Source organism: Tamandua tetradactyla, chromosome 7, assembly GCF_023851605.1.
Source record: "Tamandua tetradactyla isolate mTamTet1 chromosome 7, mTamTet1.pri, whole genome shotgun sequence".
In the NCBI taxonomy this organism is placed as follows: Eukaryota; Metazoa; Chordata; class Mammalia; order Pilosa; family Myrmecophagidae; genus Tamandua; species Tamandua tetradactyla.
This window is the reverse complement of record NC_135333.1, coordinates 21,269,592-21,295,001: the sequence shown is the minus strand read 5'-3', so window position 1 is coordinate 21,295,001 and position 25,410 is coordinate 21,269,592. Positions and strand designations below refer to the sequence as shown.

The 25,410-nt window shown below is 36.9% G+C and overlaps 1 protein-coding gene across 4 annotated transcripts in view; it reads right to left on the bottom strand.

Annotated features, from left to right (window-relative positions):
• The window catches only part of ENAH (ENAH actin regulator), a 191,591-nt gene that overhangs the window by 62,096 nt on the left and 104,085 nt on the right, over positions 1-25,410 (bottom strand). For all 4 annotated transcript variants that reach the window (XM_077168587.1, XM_077168588.1, XM_077168589.1 and 1 more), the window contains exon 3: positions 4,843-5,020. In XM_077168587.1, coding sequence (XP_077024702.1) covers positions 4,843-5,020 — 178 coding nt within the window. The remainder of the gene's footprint in view (positions 1-4,842; positions 5,021-25,410) is intronic.

Here is a 25,410-nt window from a genome sequence, read left to right as displayed (position 1 = left end):
GCCACTAAACAAGTGTGTCACCTCCTGTTCATTCTATTCCTTTCCCCTCTCTATCAATTCAGTTCAGGCATCATCTTTCTCATTGCTATCACTTCAACAGCCTCCTAAATTGACCTTCATATGCCTATAACAGCATGCTCTCCAGTCCATCACACGTGCCCTAAAGCACACACCTGATCAAACCAAACATTTATTTAGCGCCCTTCAATGACCCCACCATCTTCATGATAAAATGTACACTTCTTAGCAAGAACACAAAGCCCACTGCAGCCTTTCTGGTCTCATCTCTTACCATGTTCTCCAGTAAATTCTCATGCTCAAGCCACAACCTGCTCCATGAGATCCTGCCTCAAAGCCTATCTAGACTGTTATCTAGAGGCCTATCTAGACTGTTATCTAGAACAAGGCCTCCTCATTCTTCAAAATACAGCTAAAGCATCATCTCCTCTTCAGAGCTTTCCCTGACTCTGCAGCTCGTTAGATGTGCCAAAGGCCTTTCTGCATACTTCATTTACAACATTTCACAAAACATACTACAGTTTTGCTGGTCTGTTTCCAGCTCCAGTCAATTGTGCAATCTCAGAAGGCAAGGGATAGGCCTTATTATGATGACATTATTCCTGCACCTAGGATAGTACCTATGCTCAAACCACGTTTGTTTGAGAGCATTTCTGTGATATAAGTGCGATACTGCTCCCATGAATATGTGTAATCTAAGAGAACTGAAAATATGTGTTACTAAAAACAAAGTATTTCTAGAAGCTTTTTGAGATTTTTTTTACCCAATTAATTCCAAAATATGTCACAAAGATATTTTAAAATATTGAAATAACTTTGAATGGTTTGTATGGTGTATAACTGTATCTCAATAAAACTGAAAAAAAAAATACACACACACAAAAGTGCTGAGATAAGATTTACACAAATGCTTCTAATGGAAGGCATGTCAGGCCAAATTTTCATTCAGAGAAAAATGAATAGGATATCAATACTTATAAAATATGAGGAAAACATCAAACATAAGGAGGCTATCTTTGTGTTCTCATTTTTAAAACAAAATTTTAAAAACAGCAGTTTTTAAACAGCTAACAAAAGCAGTTTTTTAGTTAACAGTAAAATGTTTTGCGATTAATTCATATCTTTTGGAAAGATATTTTCAATCTTGAGTGAATAGAACAAAAGTAGTAGAATAATTTTACTGCCTGTGTAGATGATTTTCTTTTAAAACAAAAATTTAAAAAATTATTTCCTATTTTCAAATGAATTATAAACTTTTTTCAAAATAAAACAGATTATAAAAATTTATCTCCACCAATAATCAAAAGGATTGACTGACAATATATATTTTTTAAAGCAAAAGGCATGTTTACTCCATTTGCAAAATAATACCCACAGTGATTAAATCTAGTCAGAGACTTAAAGAAGTTATATTTTCTCTATAAGTTAACAAATGTACAAGTCAGTTTTAACGAATACAACTGAGATAAAAGGACACCAATATAAAATTGGACAAAGAGCACCTGAGACACAGAAACACTCAGGTAAATTTGAAACAATATTTGACAATATTTTAGATGATCTGTAACTATTAGCTACAAAAAAATGCTATAAACGTAACCTGATAACTAACACAAAAGTCAAAAGCATCACTCTGGATAATGCACACTGAATGAACGCATTTAAAGTTGAGTCAATTTCATTAGATAAAGAAATACACGGTAGCATTTGGTATAAAAGGAAGAGCACTAATTCAGCTCTTTTTCTTAAATGTTAGAACATGTGATTTGTGTTTTTTAAATCCTAAATATAACTCACTGTATTTAGCACCTTCTGTACTTTCCAGTATATTAGATAATTGCATACCAAGTTAAAAACAAAATAAAGGAAAACATTCCTGCCACCCACCCTTTTCATAAAAGAAATGGAAATACGAAAATAGACACACAGAGCACCTTGTCATGGTCGTATGATCAGCCCCAAAGAAAGCTGTTTATCTTAATTTAAAAAAAAAAAACACTTTTATTTGAGGATTTGGGGGACTTGGGAGATGAGCGGGGGAGGAAGGGACAATTGCATGTTTATTGCTTTTGATAAAAAAGACGAGTTAGTAGTTTTCAAATCTTGTTCTGGAGAACCAGGGAGAGGCCTCAGGAGCCCTGCCACCACCCACCCCCCATCACAATGATCAGGGAAGTCTCAGTTTTTGTCTGTTCATACACAGAGCCTCTGGCAAAGGTGTCCCTAACTTTAAAAAGTATGAAAGTCACTGAAAAGGATTAACCAATAATGATAGTCAATGGATAATACTGACAGTAATATCCAACAAACAAAAATATATAGAAATGTTCAATGTGGAATAACCATAATACATACACAATTCATATCCATAGTTACTTTATGAATAGATTGTTTCTTTAGCATTGACCAGAGTTTTAATAGGGTATATTGTTTGTTTAGGGAGGGGATAGGCAAGTTAAGCTTCTCCACATGATACTGGCAGAAAGGTAACAGAAGATTTTAGCAGGGAATTGGCTGTAAATCCAAAGCCAACAGCCTTGGAAGGGGATATGAAGCTGAGAGGTGACGTTACTGAGTATGTTTGCTTAGGTGGATGGGGAGGAGGCCACAAAATAATTCGGCAGTGGGATACAAGCCTATTCTACTTTGGCTATCTACACAAGAAATTATATCCCTTCCCAAGGACACATCTTATTCTTAGCCTCTACTTCCAAACCAACTGACAGGAATAAAAAAATTAGAAATTAGTGTTTAACTCCAAGTAACTAAAGAAAGCAGTCATTTACTAAATAAATTAGACCAACAGAATATAAGCATTTTATCTGCTTTGTTTTCTCAAATGAAAAAAAAACTTCAGAACCAAAAACTTTTTGCCAGTGATTTGGTCCACAATGCAAGGAAACTGGTAGGATTGACCAAATTTTCCTAACAATATGTCTCTTTTCTCAACCTGTGGTTATTACTGGTTGAGAATGTGACAAAGAGAATAAAGTTTCAAAATCATCTAAGAAGGATATTATCAAACCATGTAAGAAGACTGCTATTCCAAAAACGCTTGTGTAACTAGCGAGATGATGGGCAATTTTCCTATTTGCCAAACTTTCTATAATAGGAACATTCTATAAAGTGGAACATTTTGTCATAAAGCTTATTACTTTAGGAATGTAATTGAGTCTCTTCACATTGACTCATTAACTTCATAAATGCAAGATTAGAAGAAAAAACATTAATCAGCATTTGGATTTTCAAAGCAAGCTATATGACTATACATTGATTAAAAACAATCCTACCCATCTGGTTTAAAAAAAAAAAATCAATGACTAGATGCACAACAGTAATTTCAATTACTTTTAAGGAGTAACGTTTAAGCTTCTAACATCAGTGGATACACTTTTGAAAGTTAAAAATAAAAATGTTAGCTTGTTTCAAACATGAGAAAACCAACGTTTTTGGCATATACAGGGTCCAAACTTTGGTTCTTTAACCATTACGTAACTGATCTATTGAATAAGATATCAAGGACCACAATTCTAGTCTCTTCCCTAAGATAAGACTATGGTGACAAAAAAATAATTCTATACCCAAAATAGAACAGATACACAAGCATATACACACAAGGCAGACTTTTCCATGTTATTTTCTAACCTACTGGGAGACCCAGAGACATTCCAGCAGTTTATTTTCTCAAAACAAACTATAACTATACACTCAAGTTATTTATAGACATCTTTAACTTCCTCAAACGAAGATCTGATATAAATATTGATTAAATGTAATAACTTAAAAGTTTCTGCAAGACCCAAAAATGTCTTTCTGCTCTGAAAATCCACAAGTGAAAGAGGATAACATATAAGCTAGATGCTTCAAATCCTTTTTTAGAATAAGGCAAGGTATAAATATAATTTAACATTTATAATAGTTTTTGATATTCTTTACTTTCAGCAAAACATCATTTTTTGTTTAACAGTCCTTCCCCTTAAAATAAATTTTGTTTACAGCCTATTTATATTGAGGATCACTACTAAATAAACAACATAGCAAAAGTAATCATATTTGTATTGTTTCTATATATAACACTTATTTTTCTGATTATAAAAGTACCATATGTTTATTTTAGAAAGTTCAGAAAATGAAATACGAAAAAAATCTATATCCCCAAAGGGATAAGCACACATTGGTGCATTTCTTTTTAATTAAAACAAAACAGACCTCATACCTGACACATACACAATCTTAAATTCTTATTTTCAAGTGAATTATTTTTAAATTTAGATTTCCAAACATTAAATGAATATTAGGTGAATTATTTCTAACGAGCACAGTGCCAGCAGAGATGCAATTCAGGCCTTGACCACCGGAGGGCACCCCTAAAACCTTCAAGAATCGCATTTTCATCTACCAGGAGGGAGAGCCGCTTCTACTTGCAGATCATGGGCTCAGGAATGGCTTGAAAAATGTGTTCCAGAAAACATGCACTTCTTCCAAAAAAGTAAGATAATACACATGCATAATTTCTATCCACTGCACCTTCTCTGGGCCCTATGTCTTTGCAACAAAAGTTGAGTTTCTGGAGTAGAATGAACACAACTGAATTATTTTAAGTGACAGTGTGAAAAAAATCACTAGATTAACAGCTCATAGGACTATCCTCCCAGACCAAATGTTACTATCAACAAACTTAAGTCTACATTTTTGTAAAAGAATAGTAGAAATTCAAGAATTACAACAAAAACATACGTGTTTACAAGGTTTTCAGTTAAGAGTTGCCTTAACGCATATGTGGTACTTCATATCAGGGATAAAAGCAGCTGAGGGACAGCTTACCTGCCTCCTGTGAATTTAGCACTTCTAAGGCATGCATCATGGCACTTGCGAAGACATTGGCGTCCTCTTTGCTGCCGAAGTTGAGACCATACACCTGTCTAGCGTCTCGCCATTGGTGGAAGGTCTGCGTAGCTTGATTGTACTTCAACCCTTTAGGAATGGCACAATTTATCACGACCTAAAAGACAGTAATTCATTGTAAACCAAGGACTTTTAAAAATGCAAAGTCAAGGAAGATTCAGCAAATCCTGATTGTATATACTCATTCATGTCTGTATCTGACAGAACTTGGCAAAAATAGAACAGCCAGAGTAAAATCTGTCCACAGAAAGGTGATGGAAGTTAAGCATTACAAAGGTCTGGCCTTAAAACCAAAAAATGAGCAAAACAAGAGTCAGTTTCTCTCTCAAATACACTTTAACTTTTTTGTTGAAGTATTGCAAATACAAGAGTGTATATATAAATCAGTGCGCATTCCCATGTCGCCAATCCTGATCAGGAAAAAGAGCATAACACTAGAAGTGCCTCCACCAAACTCCTCCCACCTCCCAAAAGGTACTAGCCCTACTTCTATCATAAATTAGCTCCACAAGTTCCCAGATTTTATGTTTTATACTATGTTTATCTGCTTTCCTTCAAAAAATGTTCATGAGAACTACACATCCATTTTGTTGTGTGTAGTTGCAGTTCGTTTATTTTCATTGAACTACGGTATTTCATTTTATAAATCATGTTTATTTATCTACTTCCCTTCAATGAACATTTAGGTTATTTCCAGTTTGAGGCTACCACAAATAGTGATGCTTTGGACATTCTATCCAATGCCTCTGATACATACAAGCACACAGTTTTGTTGGGCACATAACCAGGTAATGGGCCATGAGTAGGTCCAACATTAGTAGATAAAACACCAAATGTCACTCCACAAATACCTGCTTAAATTAAATCTCTTGCCCGTATTTCTATTGAGTTGTCTATTTCCTTTACTGATGTTTAGGAGTCCTTTAAATATTTTGGATATGATCCCATTGTTGGTTATATGTGTTGCAAATATCTTATCCCATTCTATGGCTTGTCTCTTCATTCTCTTTATGGTGTCATTTGATGAACAGTTCTTCATTTGTACTCATTACATTTAATGTAAATTATTTATAAATGTGTGCTTAAATGCATCATTTTACTATATGCTTTCTATCTGACTAGGCTGATCCCATATGCCTTTGCCTCTTTTTAATGGTGAAGTTCCACCCTTTGGCGTTAAATTATAAAGGAGTAAACAGTGCAGTAAGTACCGCTTCCTGGAGACTTGCCTCAAGATCTTATCTATTCTATGAAGTCATCAGGGACTCTGCACTTGCAACAGGCTGACTCCTTTATGCCCTCACTGTAATGTGCATTTACATTACAGCAAATGGAACACTTCCATCACTTACATGCTTACACTCCCATTCTATACTTCATTATTCCTTCGAGGTCAAAAAGTTTACTCTCCGAAGCACAGTATATAGAACAAAATAAGTAGTTAAATATTAGGTAGAGAATGGAGTATTTTACTGCATGGTTACATAATTTGTAAATACTCAAATTTACAAATAAATGGTGTTTTTTAATTGCTCATACCACAGAAAGTTTAGATGTTTAATAAATTATAATGATGTGATTCCCTGAGAACAGTGTGATAACCAAGTAAGGAATGCAACAAGGCCCCCAGAAGTGAAAGGAAAACAATTATTTCTTAGATTTATTATTAGGTCAATAACCATTTTTAATGACACTTTAAATAATATCCTTTTAAACATTTCCTAATTCTTTATTATTAGTTATACAAAAATGGGCTGATTTTTATATACAGATCTTTTATTCAGCAATCTTGCTGAATAGTCTTGTTAGCTCTACTTGTGTACATATAAATATCCTTGGGATTTTCTATGCAGACAATTAGATCATCTGTCAATAATGTCAGTTCTGTTTCTCCCTTCCCAATCTTACAGCTTTCATTTCTACATTTTTGTATGACTAGGTTAGCCAGAACATTCTGCAATGCTGGAATGAATGCCAATAAAGCTGAAATTCTCAACTTATTCTTGATTTTAATGGAAATGCTCCTAAGAGTGCACCATCCTGTAGGTTATTTGCTACAGCAACCTTAGAGTATTCATGTTATAATAAGAAAATTCTTTTTTAGGCTATATATGTTGAGGAAGATTCAAAGTTTCACACACAAACAAATGCTGAGAGAATTTGTCAACAAGAGACCAGCCCCATAAGAAATATCAAAGGGAGTTCTGCTCGCTGAAAAAATAAAAAAAGACAGGAGAGGAAAGTTTGAAAAAGGGCATGGAACTGAAGAGTACCAACAACGGTAATTTAATGGATAAAAAGAGAAAGAGGGAAAAGAATATAACAGATCTGACAAAATCCAAAGGATAAGATGGTGGACTTAAGAAATGTCTTTACAATAACAACTTTGGACTGAATTTGCCAATTAACTGGACTAAACTTGCCAATTGAAAGATACAGATTGGCAGAAAGGATTAAGAAATAGAACCCAGGACTTCCTGGAAGATGGCGGCTTAGTAAGACGCGCGGATCTTAGTTTCTTCTCCAGGACACCTACTAGGGGAGTAGAAACGATACAGAAAGCGCCCAAAGCCACAACAGAGATAAAAAAGACAGCGTACCCCATCCCGGAACGGCTGGCTGGCTGAGAGAAGCAGCTCGGGTGAGATCGCCGAGGCACACGGGCCTTACCGGGCGGGTTGGCAAGCGGCCGGAGTTACTCCCTTCCCCCTTCCCGGGCCGGCTGGGAGAATTAGAGAGGTGGTCCCCTGAAACCAAGGCGACTGGCGCCCACACCACGTGCAGCCCCCGGACCAACTGAGAGAATTGGATCGGAAACCCCCAGGCCGCGGAGAACGGTGACCCCGTGACTCCCGGGGAACGTGCACTCTCTCGGGCGGGCCGCTGTCGCTGGCGCCCTCCCGCCACGCGTGTTGCCCAGGGCCGACTAGGAAATTCGGACGGGCTCTTTCCCTGGCTGCGGCGACCAGCAACCCTCCCTGCGTTCGGACCCCGGGCCGGCTCAAGCCGCTTCGGCTAGCGAACCCCCAGGACGGCGAGAGTTTTCCAAAGTTTAAGGTCCCACAGCACCTTTTACTGGTGGGACCCGCAGACAAACGTGTGCCACGAGCGCCACCTACTGGGCAGAATAAGAAAAACAGAACCCAGAGATTTCACAGAAAAATATTACAACCTTGCTGGGTCCAACACCAAGAGAAATCTGAATAAATGACCAGACGCCAGCAGCAGAAGATAACTGTCCACGCTCAAAAGATTGAGAATATGGCTCAGTCAAAGGAACAAACCAATAGCTCAAATGAGACACAAGAGCTGAGACAACTAATGCTGAATATACGAACAGAAATGGAAAACCTCTTCAAAAATGAAATCGATAAATTGAGGGAGGACATGAAGAGGACATGGGCCGAACATAAAGAAGAAATAGAAAAACTGAAAAAACAAATCGCAGAACTTATGGAAGTGAAGGATAAAGTAGCAAACATAGAAAAAATAATGGATAGCTACAATGATAGATTAAAAGAGACAGAAGATAGAATTAGTGATTTGGAGGATGGAACATCTGAATTCCAAAAAGAAACAGAAACTATCGGGAAAAGAATGGAAAAATTTGAACAGGGTATCAGGGAACTCAAGGACAATATGAACCGCACAAATATACGTGTTGTGGGTGTCCCAGAAGGAGAAGAGAAGGGAAAAGGAGGAGAAAAACTAATGGAAGAAATTATCACTGAAAATTTCCCAACTCTTATGAAAGACCTAAAATTACAGATCCAAGAAGTGCAGCGCACCCCAAAGAGATTAGACCCAAATAGGCGTTCTCCAAGACACTTACTAGTTAGAATGTCAGAGGTCAAAGAGAAAGAGAAGATCTTGAAAGCAGCAAGAGAAAAACAATCCATTACATACAAGGGAAACCCAATAAGACTTTGTGTAGATTTCTCAGCAGAAACCATGGAAGCTAGAAGACAGTGGGATGATATATTTAAAATACTAAAAGAGAAAAACTGCCAACCAAGACTCCAATATCCAGCAAAATTATCCTTCAAAAATGAGGGAGAAATTAAAACATTCTCAGACAAAAAGTCACTGAAAGAATTTGTGACCAAGAGACCAGCTCTGCAAGAAATACTAAAGGGAGCACTAGAGTCAGATACAAAAAGACAGAAGAGAGAGATATGGAAAAGAGTGTAGAAAGAAGGAAAATCAGATATGATATATATAATACAAAAGGCAAAATGTTAGAGGAAAATATTATCCAAACAGTAATAACACTAAATGTCAATGGACTGAATACCTCAATCAAAAGACATAGATTGGCAGAATGGATTAAAAAACAGGATCCTTCTATATGCTGTCTACAGGAAACACATCTTAGACCCAAAGATAAACATAGGTTGAAAGTGAAAGGTTGGGAAAAGATATTTCATGCAAATAACAACCAGAAAAGAGCAGGAGTGGCTATACTAATATCCAACAAATTAGACTTCAAATGTAAAACAGTTAAAAGAGACAAAGAAGGACACTATATACTAATAAAAGGAACAATTAAACAAGAAGACATAACAATCATAAATATTTACGCACCGAATCAGAATGCCCCAAAATACGTGAGGAATATACTGCAAACACTGAAAAGGGAAATAGACTCATATACCATAATAGTTGGAGACTTCAACTCACCACTCTCATCAAGGGACAGAACATCTAGACAGAGGATCAACAAAGAAATAGAGAATCTGAATATTACTATAAATGAACTAGACTTAATAGACATTTATAGGACATTACATCCCACAACAGCAGGATACACCTTTTTCTCAAGTGCTCATGGATCATTCTCAAAGATAGACCATATGCTGGGTCACAAAGCAAGTCTTAACAAATTTAAAAAGATTGAAATCTTACACAACACTTTCTCGGACCATAAAGGAATGATGTTGGAAATCAATAATAGGCAGAGTGCCAGAAAATTTACAAATACGTGGAGGCTCAACAACACACTCCTAAACAACGACTGGGTCAAAGAAGAAATTGCAAGAGAAATTAGCAAATACCTCGAGGCGAATGAAAATGAAAACACAACATATCAAAACTTATGGGACGCAGCAAAGGCAGTGCTAAGAGGGAAATTTATTGCTCTAAATGCCTATATCAGAAAAGAAGAAAAGGCAAAAATTCAGGAATTAACTATCCATTTGGAAGAACTGGAGAAAGAACAGCAAGCTAACCCCAAAGCAAGCAAAAGGAAAGAAATAACAAAGATTAGAGCACAAATAAATGAAATTGAAAACATGAAAACAATAGAGAAAATCAATAAGGCCAGAAGTTGGTTCTATGAGAAAATCAATAAGATTGATGGGCCCTTAGCAAGATTGACAAAAAGAAGAAGAGAGAGGATGCAAATAAATAAGATCAGAAATGGAAGAGGAGACTTAACTACTGACCTCACAGAAATAAAGGAGGTAATAACAGGATACTATGAACAACTTTACGCTAATAAATACAACAATTTAGAGGAAATGGACGGGTTCCTGGAAAGACATGAACAACCAACTTTGACTCAAGAAGACATAGATGACCTCAACAAACCAATCACAAGTAAAGAAATTGAATTAGTCATTCAAAAGCTTCCTAAAAAGAAAAGTCCAGGACCAGATGGCTTCACATGTGAATTCTACCAAACGTTCCAGAAAGAATTAGTACCAATTCTCTTCAAACTCTTCAAAAAAATCGAAGTGGAGGGAAAACTACCTAATTCATTCTATGAAGCCAACATCACCCTCATACCAAAACCAGGCAAAGATATTACAAAAAAAGAAAACTACAGACCAATCTCTCTAATGAATACAGATGCAAAAATCCTCAATAAAATTCTAGCAAATCGTATCCAACAACACATTAAAAGAATTATACATCATGACCAAGTAGGATTCATCCCAGGTATGCAAGGATGGTTCAACATAAGAAAATCAATTAATGTAATACACCATATCAACAAATCAAAGCAGAAAAATCACATGATCATCTCAATTGATGCAGAGAAGGCATTCGACAAGATTCAACATCCTTTCCTGTTGAAAACACTTCAAAAGATAGGAATACAAGGGAACTTCCTTAAAATGATAGAGGGAATATATGAAAAACCCACAGCTAATATCATCCTCAATGGGGAAAAATTGAAAACTTTCCCCCTAAGATCAGGAACAAGACAAGGATGTCCACTATCACCACTATTATTCAACATTGTGTTGGAGGTTCTAGCCAGAGCAATTAGACAAGAAAAAGAAATACAAGGCATCAAAATTGGAAAGGAAGAAGTAAAACTATCACTGTTTGCAGACGATATGATACTATACGTTGAAAACCCGGAAAAATCCACAACAAAACTACTAGAGCTAATAAATGAGTACAGCAAAGTAGCAGGTTACAAGATCAACATTCAAAAATCTGTAGCATTTCTATACACTAGTAATGAACAAGCGGAGGGGGAAATCAAGAAACGAATCCCATTTACAATTGCAACTAAAAGAATAAAATACCTAGGAATAAATTTAACTAAAGAGACAAAAAACCTATATAAAGAAAACTACAAAAAACTGTTAAAAGAAATCACAGAAGACCTAAATAGATGGAAGGGCATACCGTGTTCATGGATTGGAAGACTAAATATAGTTAAGATGTCAATCCTACCTAAATTGATTTACAGATTCAATGCAATACCAATCAAAATCCCAACAACTTATTTTTCAGAAATAGAAAAACCAATAAGCAAATTTATCTGGAAGGGCAGGGTGCCCCAAATTGCTAAAAACATGTTGAGGGAAAAAAACGAAGCTGGAGGTCTTGGGCTGCCGGACTTTAAGGCATATTATGAAGCCACAGTGGTCAAAACAGCATGGTATTGGCATCAAGATAGATATATCGACCAATGGAATCGAATACAGTGCTCAGATATAGACCCTCTCATCTATGGACATTTGATCTTTGATAAGGCAGTCAAGCCAACTCACCTGGGACAGAGCAGTCTCTTCAATAAATGGTGCCTAGAGAACTGGATATCCATATGCAAAAGAATGAAAGAAGACCCATCTCTCACACCCTATACAAAAGTTAACTCAAAATGGATCAAAGATCTAAACATTAGGTCTAAGACCATAAAACAGTTAGAGGAAAATGTTGGGAGATATCTTATGGATCTTACAACTGGAGGCGGTTTTATGGACCTTAAACCTAAAGCAAGAGCACTGAAGAAGGAAATAAATAAATGGGAACTCCTCAAAATTAAACACTTTTGTGCATCAAAGAACTTCATCAAGAAAGTAGAAAGACAGCCTTCACAATGGGAGACAATATTTGGAAATGATATATCAGATAAAGGTCTAGTATCCAGAATTTATAAAGAGATTGTTCATCTCAACAACAAAAAGACAGCCAACCCAATTACAAAATGGGAAAAAGACTTGAACAGACACCTCTCAGAAGAGGAAATACGGATGGCCAAGAGGCACATGAAGAGATGCTCAATGTCCCTGGCCATTAGAGAAATGCAAATCAAAACCACAATGAGATATCATCTCACACCCACCAGAATGGCCATTATCAACAAAACAGAAAATGACAAGTGCTGGAGAGGATGCGGAAAAAGAGGCACACTTATCCACTGTTGGTGGGAATGTCAAAGGGTGCAACCACTGTGGAAGGCAGTTTGGCGGTTCCTCAAAAAGCTGAATATGGAATTGCCATACGACCCAGCAATACCATTGCTAGGTATCTACTCAAAGGACTTAAGGGCAAAGACACAAACGGACATTTGCACACCAATGTTTATAGCAGCATTATTTACAATTGCAAAGAGATGGAAACAGCCAAAATCTCCATCAACAGAAGAGTGGCTAAACAAACTGTGGTATATACATACGATGGAATATTATGCAGCTTTAAGACAAGATAAACTTATGAACCATGTAATAACATGGATGGACCTAGAGAATATTATGCTGAGTGAATCCAGCCAAAAACTAAAGGACAAATACTGTATGGTCCCACTGATGTGAACGGACATTCGAGAATAAACTTGAAATATGTCATTGGTAACAGAGTTCAGCAGGAGTTAGAAACAGGGTAAGACAATGGGTAATTGAAGCTGAAGGGATACAGACTGTGCAACAGGACTAGATACAAAAACTCAAAAATGGACAGCACAATAATACCTAATTGTAAAGTAATCATGTTAAAACACTGAATGAAGCTGCATCTGAGCTATAGGTTTTTGTTTTGTTTTGTTTTGTTTTGTTTTGATTTTACTATTATTACTTTTATTTTTTTCTCTATATTAACATTCTATATCTTTTTCGGTTATGTTGCTAGTTCTTCTAAACCAATGCAAATGTACTAAGAAATGATGATCATGCATCTATGTGATGATGTTAAGAATTAATGATTGCATGTGTAGAATGGTATGATCTCTAAATGTTGGGTTAATTTCTTTTTTTCCGTTAATTAAAAAAAAAAAAAAGAGAAGGGATAATTGGAGATGAAGGGATACAGACTGTACAACGGGACTGGATATAAAAACTCAGAAATGGACAGCACAATACTACCCAATTGTAATGCAATTATGTTAAAACACTGAATGAAGCTGCATGTGAGGTATAGGTTTTTTGTTTTTGTTTTTTTTGTTTTTTTTTCTTTCTATTATTGTTTTAATTCTTATTCTGTTGTTTTTTTATTTCTTTTTCTAAATTGATGCAAATGTACTAAGAAATGATGAATATGCAACTATGTGATGTTATTAAGAATTACTGATTGTACATGTAGATTGGAATGATTTCTAATTGTTTTGTTAATTCTTTTTTTAATTAATAAAAAAAAAAAAAAAAAGAAATAGAACCCAGCTATATGTTGCTTCCAAGAGACTCATCATCTTCAAGGATACAAACAGATTGAAAGTGAAAAGATGGAAAAAGGTGTTCCACACAATATGTGACCAAAAGAAAGCAGGAGTAGCTATACTAATATCAGACAAAGAAGGACACTATATACTAATCAAAGGGACAATTCACCAAGAAGAAATAACAATCAGAAGTTCTAGTTCCAATCAAAGAGCTCCAAAGTACGTGAGACAGACACTGGCAAAACTGAAGGGAGTAATAGATGTTTCAACAATAATAGTAGGAAAATTCAATACACCACTCTCCTCTGAAGACAGAACAAGGAAACAGAGAACTTAATCTGATAAATAAATTAGACCTAACAGACATATATAGTTCATTATCTCAAATTACCAGGCTATACATTCTTCTCTAATGCTCATGGAACATTCTGCAGGATAGATCATATGCTGGGGCACAAAACAGGTCTTTACAGATTTAAAAACATTGAATAATTTGAAATTATTCAAAGCACATTCTCTGATTACAGTGGAATGATGTTGGAAATAAAAAACCATCAAAGAACCAGAACTTTCATGAATGTATGGAAATTAACACACTTAAACAACCAGGTGTCAAAGAAGAAATTGCTAGAGAAACTGGTAGCTGCCAAGAGATCAATGAAAAGGAGAATACAAAATATCAGAACTCATGGGATGCGACAAAGGCTGTGCTGAGAGGGAAATGTATTGCCCTAAATGCCTATAAAAAAAGAACAAAATCTGAGGACTTGACTGCTCACCTGAAGGAACTTGAGAAAGAACAGCAAATTAACCCCAAAGCAAATAGAAGAAGAAAAATAACAAGGATTAAAGCAGAAATAAATGAATGGGAAAACAAAAAAGCAACAGAATGAGTCAATAAAACCAAAAGCTGGTTCTTTGAGAAAACCAATAAACTCAATGGACCACTCAAAGGTGACAAAGAAAAAAGGAGAGATGATACAAATAAACAAAATCAGAAATGAGAGGGGATCATTACCACAAACCCTGAAGAAATTTTTAAAAAATCATAAGATGACATTATGAACAACCACATGCCAACAAATTAGACAACTTAGATAAACTGGACAAATTCCTGGAAACACATGAACAAGCTACACTGGCTCAGGAAGAAATAGATCTCAACACACTAATCACAAGTAAAGAGTCAATCAGTCGTCAAAAATCTTCCTACAAAGAAAAGCCCAGGGCCAGATGGCTTCACAGGGTAATTTTATCAAACATTCCAAAAAAAACTAACATCAATCCTGCTCAAACTTTTCCAAAAAACTTGAGGAAAAAAGGAACACTACCTAACTCATCATATGAAGCTAACATCACGTTAATACCAAAACCGGGTAAAGATGCTATAAGAAAGGAAAACTACAGGGCAATCTCCCTAATGAACATCAATGCAAAAATTCTGAACAATATACTAGCAAATCAAATCAAACAACACATTAAAAAAATTATATCTTTTTAATATAATTAATATAAAACCCTGGCAAGTGGGGTTTATGCCAGGATACAAGTATGGTTCAATATAAGAAAATCAATTAATGTAATACAGTACATTAACAAATTGAAACAGGAAAATCACATCATCTTGACTGATGCTGAAAAAGCATGCAACAAAATTCAGCATTGTTTTCTGATAAAAACACTTCAAAAGGTAGGTATCAGAACTGAATGATCACATTAAAAAAAAAAAGGTAGGTATCAAAGGTAACTTCCGCAATATGATAAAGGGAATATATGAAAAACTGATAGCCGGCAACGTACTCAATGAGAGAGACTGAAAGCCTTCTCCCTAAGATCAGGAAAAAGACAAGATGCCCACTGTCACCACTATTATTAACACTGTGCTAGAAGTTCTAGCTACAGCAATGAGACAGGACAAAGAAATAAAAGGCATCCAAATTGGAAAGGAAGCTGTAAAACTCCCATTATTGGGAGATAATATGATACTATAGTAGGAAGATGCTGAGAAATCTACAGCAAAGTTATTTGAGCTAACGAATTCATCAAGGTGGCGAGATATAAAATTAACATGCAAAACTCAGTATGTTTCTATACATAAGAAATGACCTGAGGAGTCAATTAAGGAAAAAATTTCATTCAAAATTGCAACTAAAAGAATGAAGTACCTAGGAATGAACTTAAGTAGGGATGTAAAGGACTTGTACACAGAAAAGTACATAACATTGCTAAAAGAAATCAAAGAAAATCTAAATACATGCAAGGACATTCCCTACTCATGGACAGGAAGGTTAAATGTAGTTAAGATGTCAACTCTACCCAAACTGATCTACAGATTCAATGCAGTACCGATCAAATTTCCATCAATCTGCTTTGAAGATTTGAAAAAGTTAGGTAGCAAATTCATCGTGAAGGGACAGAGACCCTGAATAGCCAAAAGCATCCTAAAAAAAGAAGAACAGCGGGCCACGGTGGCTCAGCAGGTAAGAATGCTTGCCTGCCAAACCTGAGGACCCGGGTTCGATTCCCAGTGCCTGCCCATGTAAAAAAAAAAAAGAAGAAGAAGAACAAAGTGGGAGGATAAACACTTCCTGATTTTAAAACTTACTGTAAAGCCATAGTGGTCAAAAACAGCATGGTACTGGCAAAAACACAGAAATATTGATCAATGAAATCAAATCCAGATTACAGAAATAGATCACCAAATCTATGGTCAACTGATCTTCGACAAAGCCCTCAAATCCACTGAACTGGACAAAGTAGTCTTTTCAACAAATGGGCATGGGAGAACTGGATATCAATAGTCAAAAGAATTAAAGAGGACCTTTACACCTGATACCCTATACAAAAATTAAGTCAAAGGGAACTAAACGCTTACATATAAAAATCAGTACCATAAACCTTCTAGAAGAAAATGTAGGGCAGCATCTTCAAGACCTAGTAATAGGAGGTAGCTTCCTAAACTTTATACCCAAAGCCCAGGCAACCAAAGAAAAAAATACTCAAATGGGAACTCCTCAAAATCAAATGCTTCTGCATTTCAAAAGACTTTGTCAAAAAGGTGAAAAGGCAGCCAACACAATGGGAGAAAATACTTGGAAATCACACATGGGACAAAAGTTTGATTTCCTGTATACATAAAGAAATCATACAACTCAACATCAAAAGAAAAAATAACCCAATCATAAAATGGGCTGAAGATATGAATAGGCATTTTTCTGGAGAACAAATACAGATGGCCAAAAAGCACATGAAGAGGGTGCACGAGTGGTTCAGTGGTAGAATGCTCGCCTTTCATGTGGCAGACACAGGTTTGATTCTGGGACCATGCAACCAAAAATAAATTGATAGACAGATAGATAGATAAAAAGCACATGAAAAGATGTCATTTTCATTAGCTATAAGGGAAATACAAACCAAGACTACAATGAGATACCACCTCACACCTATAAGAATGGCTGCTATTAAAAAAAAGGAAACTACAAATGTTGGAGAGGATGTGGAGAAACCACGACACTTATGTACTACTGGTGGGAATGTATAATGGTACAGCAACTATGGAAGACAGTTTGGCAGCTGCTTAGGAAACTAAATATTGAGTTGCACTATGACCCAGCAATACTACTATTTGGTATATACCCAGAAGATCTGAAAGCAGTGACACAAACAGACATTTGCGCACCAATGTTCATAGCAGCATTATTCACAATCCCAAAAAGATGGAAACAAACCAAGTGCCCAAGAACAGATAAATAGATTAACAAAATGTGGTACATACATACGATGGATTATTATACAGCAATAAGATGAAAGGGTGTCCTAAAGCACATGACAAGATGGATGAGCCTTGATGACATAATGCTGAGTGAAATAAGCCAGACACTAAAGGACAGATACTGTATGACTCCATTTTTATGACCATGGTAAAGGTAAAATCAGAGGCTTATAATAAAGAATATAGGGGACTTAGAGATACACAGAAGCTAGAGATGGGTGAATGGTTAGCTAATGAGATTGAACTCCAATGTAAGGGAATAGAAAGAAGTGAAGGCAGTTCTCTAGTGGGTCTATAAGTAATATTACCATATTGAAGATGAAGATTGAAAAGGGTTGTATAGACCTACATGTCCCACTGATTAACACTAAAAATATGTATTAGTTCTTGCAAGAACTACTTCAAAGGTATGACTCATGTACAAAGAGTGTGGGTACAAGGGGAAAACTGCTACTGCATGCTATGGGCTATGTTTAACAGGAAAACATCAGCAGTACCACAGCAAGACCAGGGGTAAATAATGGGGGGAGGGACAAGAGTTAAGGGGAAGTTTAGATTTCCTATTTGGTGAAGGTGTGTTTATTGGTTATCTTTCTCTTGAGAACAATGAAATTATCTAAAATTAAGAATGTTGATAGACTATGGAATTTGGGCATTATACCTGATGCCTGATGAATGCAGGTGGCTGAAGGACGCGCTGACTGAGAAGTAGATTGGCGAACAATGGTGTATACATATGATCAAATATTGTGCTGCTACAAAAAGGAATGAAGTCATGAGGCCTGCAATGATGTGAATGAACCTGTGGGCCATTTTGTAAAATAAAATAAGCCAGAAACAAAAGAACAACTATTGTATGGTCTCCTTTAGAAAATACTTGAAAAAATATGGGCCTAGACTGTAAGCTCTTATAGTAGACATATTTAGTTGAGAGTGGTAATTATTATTTCTGGATTTTGAGAGGATGTTTTATATATGCATAACCTGATACTTAGAGATAAGAATGAAGCTGATCAGGTCGGGATTACAGTAATTCCGAACACAGCAGTAAGGAAGACCTTGTCTATATTTTAGAACCATACCTACTCTTTGAGATCAAAGGAAGAAAGGTTTATTTTGTCTGGAACCTAAATTTTCTGTAGCACATAATCTAACTCAACCTGTCTGGATAGCTCATTTGAACAACCGAAACACAGGGAGCCCAGAATAAGAATGAGGGTCTTTAATCCTGTGTAGTTAATGCAATGCCTGGATATATCCTAGAATATAGTAAGCAGATAATCAAAAAGTATTCACAAAGTCGCTTGAGGGATGGGAGAGAAAAATACAGAACTATTAAACTTTACCACTGGGGGAAACCCTGATACTGTGTCAAACATTAGCAACGCCCAATTAACAGGTCAATCCCTTGATCCTGAGGTTTACTCTTGTGAAGCATATGTAGGTAGTGGAGAAGCTTAGCTTACTTACAGGTTTGCCTAAGAGTTACTTCTGGAGGACCCCTTTTGTTGCTCAGATGTGACCTCACTCTCTCTAAACCCAACTCTATAACTGAAATCATTGCCCTCCCCATACGTGGGACTTGACATCCAGTGATGAATGTCAGTGGTTAAAGTCTCCCTGGCGACGTGAGAGATGGCTCCCTGGGATGAGTCTGGCCCTGGCACCACGGAATCAACAATTCCATCCTGACCAAAAGGGGGAAAAGAAGTGTAAAAAGTATCATTACTGAGAAAGTTCATATAGAGTCAAGAGGCTATTTTGGAGGTCACTCTTATGCAAGCTTCCATCAGACATTGCTACCTATCATAACTTGCCAAACCCCAACTGTGGTAGTTAGATTCAGTTGTCAACTTGGCCAGGTGAAAGCACCTAGTTCTGTTGCTGTGGACATGAGCCAATGGTAGGTGAATCTCATCTGTTGCTAATTACATCCGCAGTCGGCTAGGAGGCATGTCTGCTGCAATAAGTGACGTTTAACTTAATTGGCTTGTGCTTAAATGAGAGAACACAATGTAGCACAGGCTAGCAGCTTGGCATTCCTCATCTCAGCACTTGCAGCTCAGCCCGGGCCCTTGGAGATGGAGAAAGAAATCACCCCGGGGAAAGTTGTTGGAACCCAGGGGCCTGGAGAGAAGACCAGCAGAGACCATCCTGTGCCTTCCACATAAGAAAGAGCCTCAGTGGAAAGTTAGCTGCCTTTCCTCTGAAGAACCAACAAAATAAATCCCCTTTTATTAGAAGCCAATCCATCTCTGGTGTGTTGCATTCCGGCAGCTAGCAAACTAAAACACCAACCAAAATCATTCCAGCCAATCCTAAAGAACACCCAGGGCAATATATAAAGTTCTACAAAGGTTCCATGCACTAGGGTAACTTTCCAGAAACCTACAACCTCCAGAATGTTCCTAGGCCAGATAAGTCCTGAAACCCAGAGTGACCAGCCTTTCCAGAACATCACCTAGTTCCAATCTCTACCCAATATTGTCAACATTTTTTCCAACATGAACAAATTCCAATGGACATAGCCCACATAAACTGGGAGAAAGATCAAAGGAGAAAAGTTTTAACAGAGAAGACAGGACTTAACAAATGAGTTTGACTCATTTATAATGAGCTGAATCATTATATTGATGTTTCTTTTAAGTCTCCAGTATCTTGGAGCAGCTAGAAGGAAAAATCTAGAATTGTGGAAGTGTAACCCATATCAAACTCTGAAATCTGTTTTACAGCTACTTGTTACAATATACTTTGCAATTTATCATTTTATACACACACACACACACACACACACACACACATATATGTTAAATTTCACAATAAAAATGTTTAAAAGAAAGTATCTTTAAGATTTTTCTGGATTAGTTTACTGGAATCCTTTAAAAGAAGAAACATTTTGGAAAGAGTCAGAAAGGACAGAAGTCTCAGAACTGATAAGGAGAACAGATATAGATGGCTGGAGAACAGTTCCTTCAGAGAACAAAGACATGGATATTTGGAGATGCTTGGAATCCAGCAGACACCAGGCTGAGATGTTAAGCAAGCCAGAACCTGGAGAGAGCCAACGGAAGCCAAGAGATGAAAGCCAGCTCAGGAGAAGAAAAGTGTGAAACCCGCAAAAGAACAGAGCTGAAAGCAATGGAGCCAGCAGATGCCAGCCACGTGACCACCCAGCTGACAGATATTCCTGACCCAGTGGCCTTTCTTGAGTGACGATAACCTCTTATTGGTGCCTTAAATTTAGAGAATTTTACTTCCTTAGAACTGGATACTTGTAACTTATTAAATTCTTCTTTTTAAAAGCCATTCCAGTTCTGGTATATCACATTCTGGCAGCTTACAAACTAATATAGCATTCAACAGTTCAACTGTAATATGACACAATGTGGGTCTATTTGGGTTTATCCTGTTAGTTGGAGTTCATTGAGCATCTTAGATGTGTATCATCATACCTTTCTTTAAACTGGGGACGTTTGGGGCCATTATTTCTTGGAATGGTTTCTCTGCCTCCTTCTCCTTTTCTCTACCTTCTGGAACTTTCACAATGCATACACTGGATGCTTGACGGTATCCCACCTATTCCTTGGGCTCTCTTCACTTTTCTTCATTCTTTGTTTCGTCTGCTCCTCAGACTAGATGATTTCAATTGTCTTCTCTTCAAGCACACTGATTTATTTATTTATTTTTTAGCAGCTTTAATCTGCTGTTAAACTCCACTCGGGAATTTTAAATTTTTATCACTGTGATCTCAGATCTGATTGGTTCCTTTTTATAATTTCCACTTCTCTATTGATATCTTTTTGTGTTCATCTATCATTTTCCTGATTTCCCTTCATTCTCTGTGAATATTTCCCTTCAGCTCACAGAACATATTTAGGACCATTTCTTAAAAGTCTTTTTCTGATCTGCCCCAGGGCTAATCCTCCCCCAGCGATGGTTTCTAAGGTTTTAGTGTTCTCCTTTGCCCAGGCCATTGCTTCCCATTTCTTTGTATGTTATTTCATAACTTTTTTGAAACCTGGACATTTTAATATTTCAAAGTGTTATCACTGGAATTTAGACTCTCAGGTGTCTGTTCCTTAAGCCAGTGTCCACTAGTGTCATAATAGAGCTTTTCTCAAAAGTCAGGAGTTAGCAAAAAAAGAAAAAAAAAAAAAGGAAAAAAAAAAAAAAACACCTTCCTTAGTCTTTGCAGATTGAGCTGTGCCAGTATTCTCCTTTAGAGTTTCTCCATACAAGTTAAGAGAAGAGTTCAAGGTCAAAGTATAGGAACCACCCTGATCCTTTCTTTGCATGTGTCTTTACTTGGCTTGTGTATGAAGTCCTTGGAATTTCCCATTTTACATGGATACACATGCCCTTCTCTCCCCTAGGAAAACAGTTTTCTCAAGGTCCAGGCACTGCACTTTGTGCCCTACAGCCAGTCATCCCTCGCCCTAGGCAGCCCAACTTGGCTGCGCTCCCACAACATTCTGCAGGAGAGCTCTGTGCGCCGACTTCTACACGCAGGGTAAGCTCAAGTGAGTCAAGTCTGGAATCAGTGTCCTACTTTCAGTCCCTCAGGCCACCAGATAGTTTATGCCAGACACACATGGTCCTGGGATGTGAAAGAGGGTTACTCTGCTCCCTCCAGAACCAAGCCCAGGAACCCACATGGAAAGTGTGGAGCAGCCAGCAGTAAGGAGATGGGGAAGGGGCCAGCCGGGGCATGACGGGATCCTACTGCTCTGAAGCCACTTTTTTCTTGATTTGGCACATGCCCTAGTACTGTAATCCTTTAACTGTCTTCCGGAGCTTTAAGAAAGACGTTTGTTAGTGCCTGGTGGTTGTTCCAAGATTCTGTGGGGAGATGGAGCCCTGCAGTGTCTCACTCCACCATCACAATTAGGATTGTATCGCGGTTTTTCTTCCTTCCTAATAGGTCTATCTGTGCCTTATCTTTTTTTTTTTTTCTGTTTGATTGTGACAGCTATGTATAGTTCGTCAGTTCAGTGAACAGCTTCTTTATTAACAATACCTATTTCTTTTTATTTAATTTATTTCTTCTCATATTTAGTATTTCCTTCTGCTTCCTTTTGGAAATGTAAATTCATTACATTTATTCTTCATTTTTTCCTACTAAGATGCAGTTAAGACTTGTCACACTGAGATTAAAGCAAAAAATGTTTATTTGGTACAAAATTTATATTTTGACTAATGCATTTCCTAATATAACTTTTGTAGACAGCTTAATTGAACACCATAAGTACATGGAACCTTGAGCAGGACATGAGATTTTGTTGGTTTGTCCAGAGTGGTGTCCCGATAAATCCCAGAGTGACTTGAACAGTGAATAAAAAAGTATTTGCAAAGTCCCCTTCAGGGAATGGTGAGAAATGGGGAAAATTCAACTTCCCCAAGTTGAATTCTTGATATTCTCACAAGCAGTGCAGACAACCAAAGCTATAGGCTGAGCCCCCAATCTTGGGGTTTGTTCATATAACGTAACCTCACAAAGGATAGGTCAAGCCTACTTAAAATTAGGCCTAAAAGTCACCCCCAAGAGAACCTCTTTTGTTGCTCAGATGTGGCCTCTCTCTCTCAGCTATCAGGACAAGCAAACTCACCACCCTCCCCCTGTCTACATGAGACATGACTCCCAGGGGTGTGGACCTTCCTGGCAATGTGGGACAGAAATCCCAGAATGAGCTCAGCATCAAGGAAGGGTGAAATGAGACAAAATAAAGTATCAATGGCTGAGAGATTCCAAACAGAGTTGAGAGGTTTTCCTGGAGGTTATTCTTATGCATTAAATAGATATCACCTTGTTAGTCAAGATGTAATGGAGAGGTTGGAGGGAACTGCCTGAAAATATAGAGCTGTGTTCCAGTAGCCATGTTTCTTGAAGATAACTGTATAATGATATAGCTTCCACAATGTGACTGTGTGATTGTGAAAACCTTGTGTCGGATGCTCCTTTTATCTACCTTACTAACAGACAATAAAACATGTGGAATAAAAATAAATAATAGAGGGAACAAATATTAAAATAAATTTAGATTGAAACACTAGTGATCAATGAAAGGGATGGGTAAGGGGTATCATATGTATGAATTTTTTCTGTTTTCTTTTTATTTCTTTTTCTGAATTGAGGCAAATGTTCTAAGAAATGATCATGATGATGAATATGCAACCATGTGATGACACTGAATTACTGATTATATACGTAGAATGGAATAATCATAATTTAAAAAATTAAAAATTAAAAAAATGATATACTCTATTTTCTTTTTTTTTTTAATTATAGCAGTTATACAGAGAAATCATGCAGAATGTAGAGTTCTCATATAAACCTCATTTCCCTATTAACCTTCTGCATTAGTTGGTACCTTTGTCACAACTGACAAGACAGCATTCTCCTATTAACTACAGCACACTGTTTATAGTAAGGGTCACTTTGTGTTGTATAGTTCCATGGCTTTTTCCCTTTATTCTTGTAAGTTACATACACAGCTGTATCTACATCACCACCGTCTACTGCCAAAGCATTTCCATCACCCCAAATAGAAACTCTGAAACTACTGAATACTAACTCCTCATTCCCCACCACACCTGGCCCCTGGTAACCTGTATTCTAGTTTCTGACCATGAATTTTTATGTTCTACATATTTCATATAAGTGAGGTCATACTATATCTGTCCTTTTGTGTCTGGCTTATTTCATCAACATTATGTCTTCAAGTTTCATCCATGTTATCACATAGTAACAGAACTTCATTCCTTTTGACAGCTGAATAATATTCCATTTCGTGTATACCGCATTTTGATTTCTATTTCTTTGGTCAAATACCTATAAGTAGGATATTCTGGATTTTTTTTTTAATATATATTAATCTAATTATTTGTAAATATTTTTTTTTTGCCTACACTTAGATACTTTTAGAATTGTCCATCAATACTATCAAATGACCAATTTCACTTAATTTAACAAGTTTGTTTATTTTATAGCTATTTGTTTGGAATGTTATATTAAGAGTATTCAACAATTTCTATAAAGTTTTAGTTGTTCAGTTCTCATTTTTTCTTTTTTATAGCATCTTACAAAGTACTTGATGTCTCTGGCCTACCTCATTGCTTGGACACTGCTGAAGGAAAGATAAAAAGGGGAGACATTAGACTACCAATGGGCAGAGGTACCTTACGTTACAGAGAATGGAGAGACCCAAGAAGGGCTGTGCAGCAAGGAAAATGGGAGCACAGAGAAAAAGACTGTGCGATGGAAAGAAGAGTGTTTCTGCCTAAATTTGGCAAATTCAGTGAATTGCTCTTTCTGTGGACTGACTCGGGGCTGTGAACAGTTATTTCTCTCCAGAGGAGGACTGTACTGTTTTTGCCAGATGTCCTAGGAGCTTCGCTGGCCTGGGACCAGTCTTTTAATTGACTAGAATTGTGTACTCAAGTTTGAGGTTCCCATTTCTCAGGGGAATTCCTAAACCAGCTCAGACACAAACAAGCTTCTTTGCCTTCCTGTGCTGATAGCCAACATTTTTTCTTATTCCTCCTTTTAAGGGGTGGCTTCTTTTAAGAGACCTACCTTTATGCAGAGTTATCAATTTCAAAATCCAACCTCTTTTAGGCTTGTAGTCCCTATGCACAGGGCATGACAAATCCAAATCCCTCGTTACCATCCATTATCTCTCTTCCAAAGCCTAGAGCTGCTACTGCATCATTTACACATTACACCACTGTTTCCTAGGGGAAATCAAGGGATCTTCCTTTCTGCAGTCAGAGCTCAGCTAGACACTGGGAAGGAAAATCTGTTTCACTGTTGCTGCATTTACGA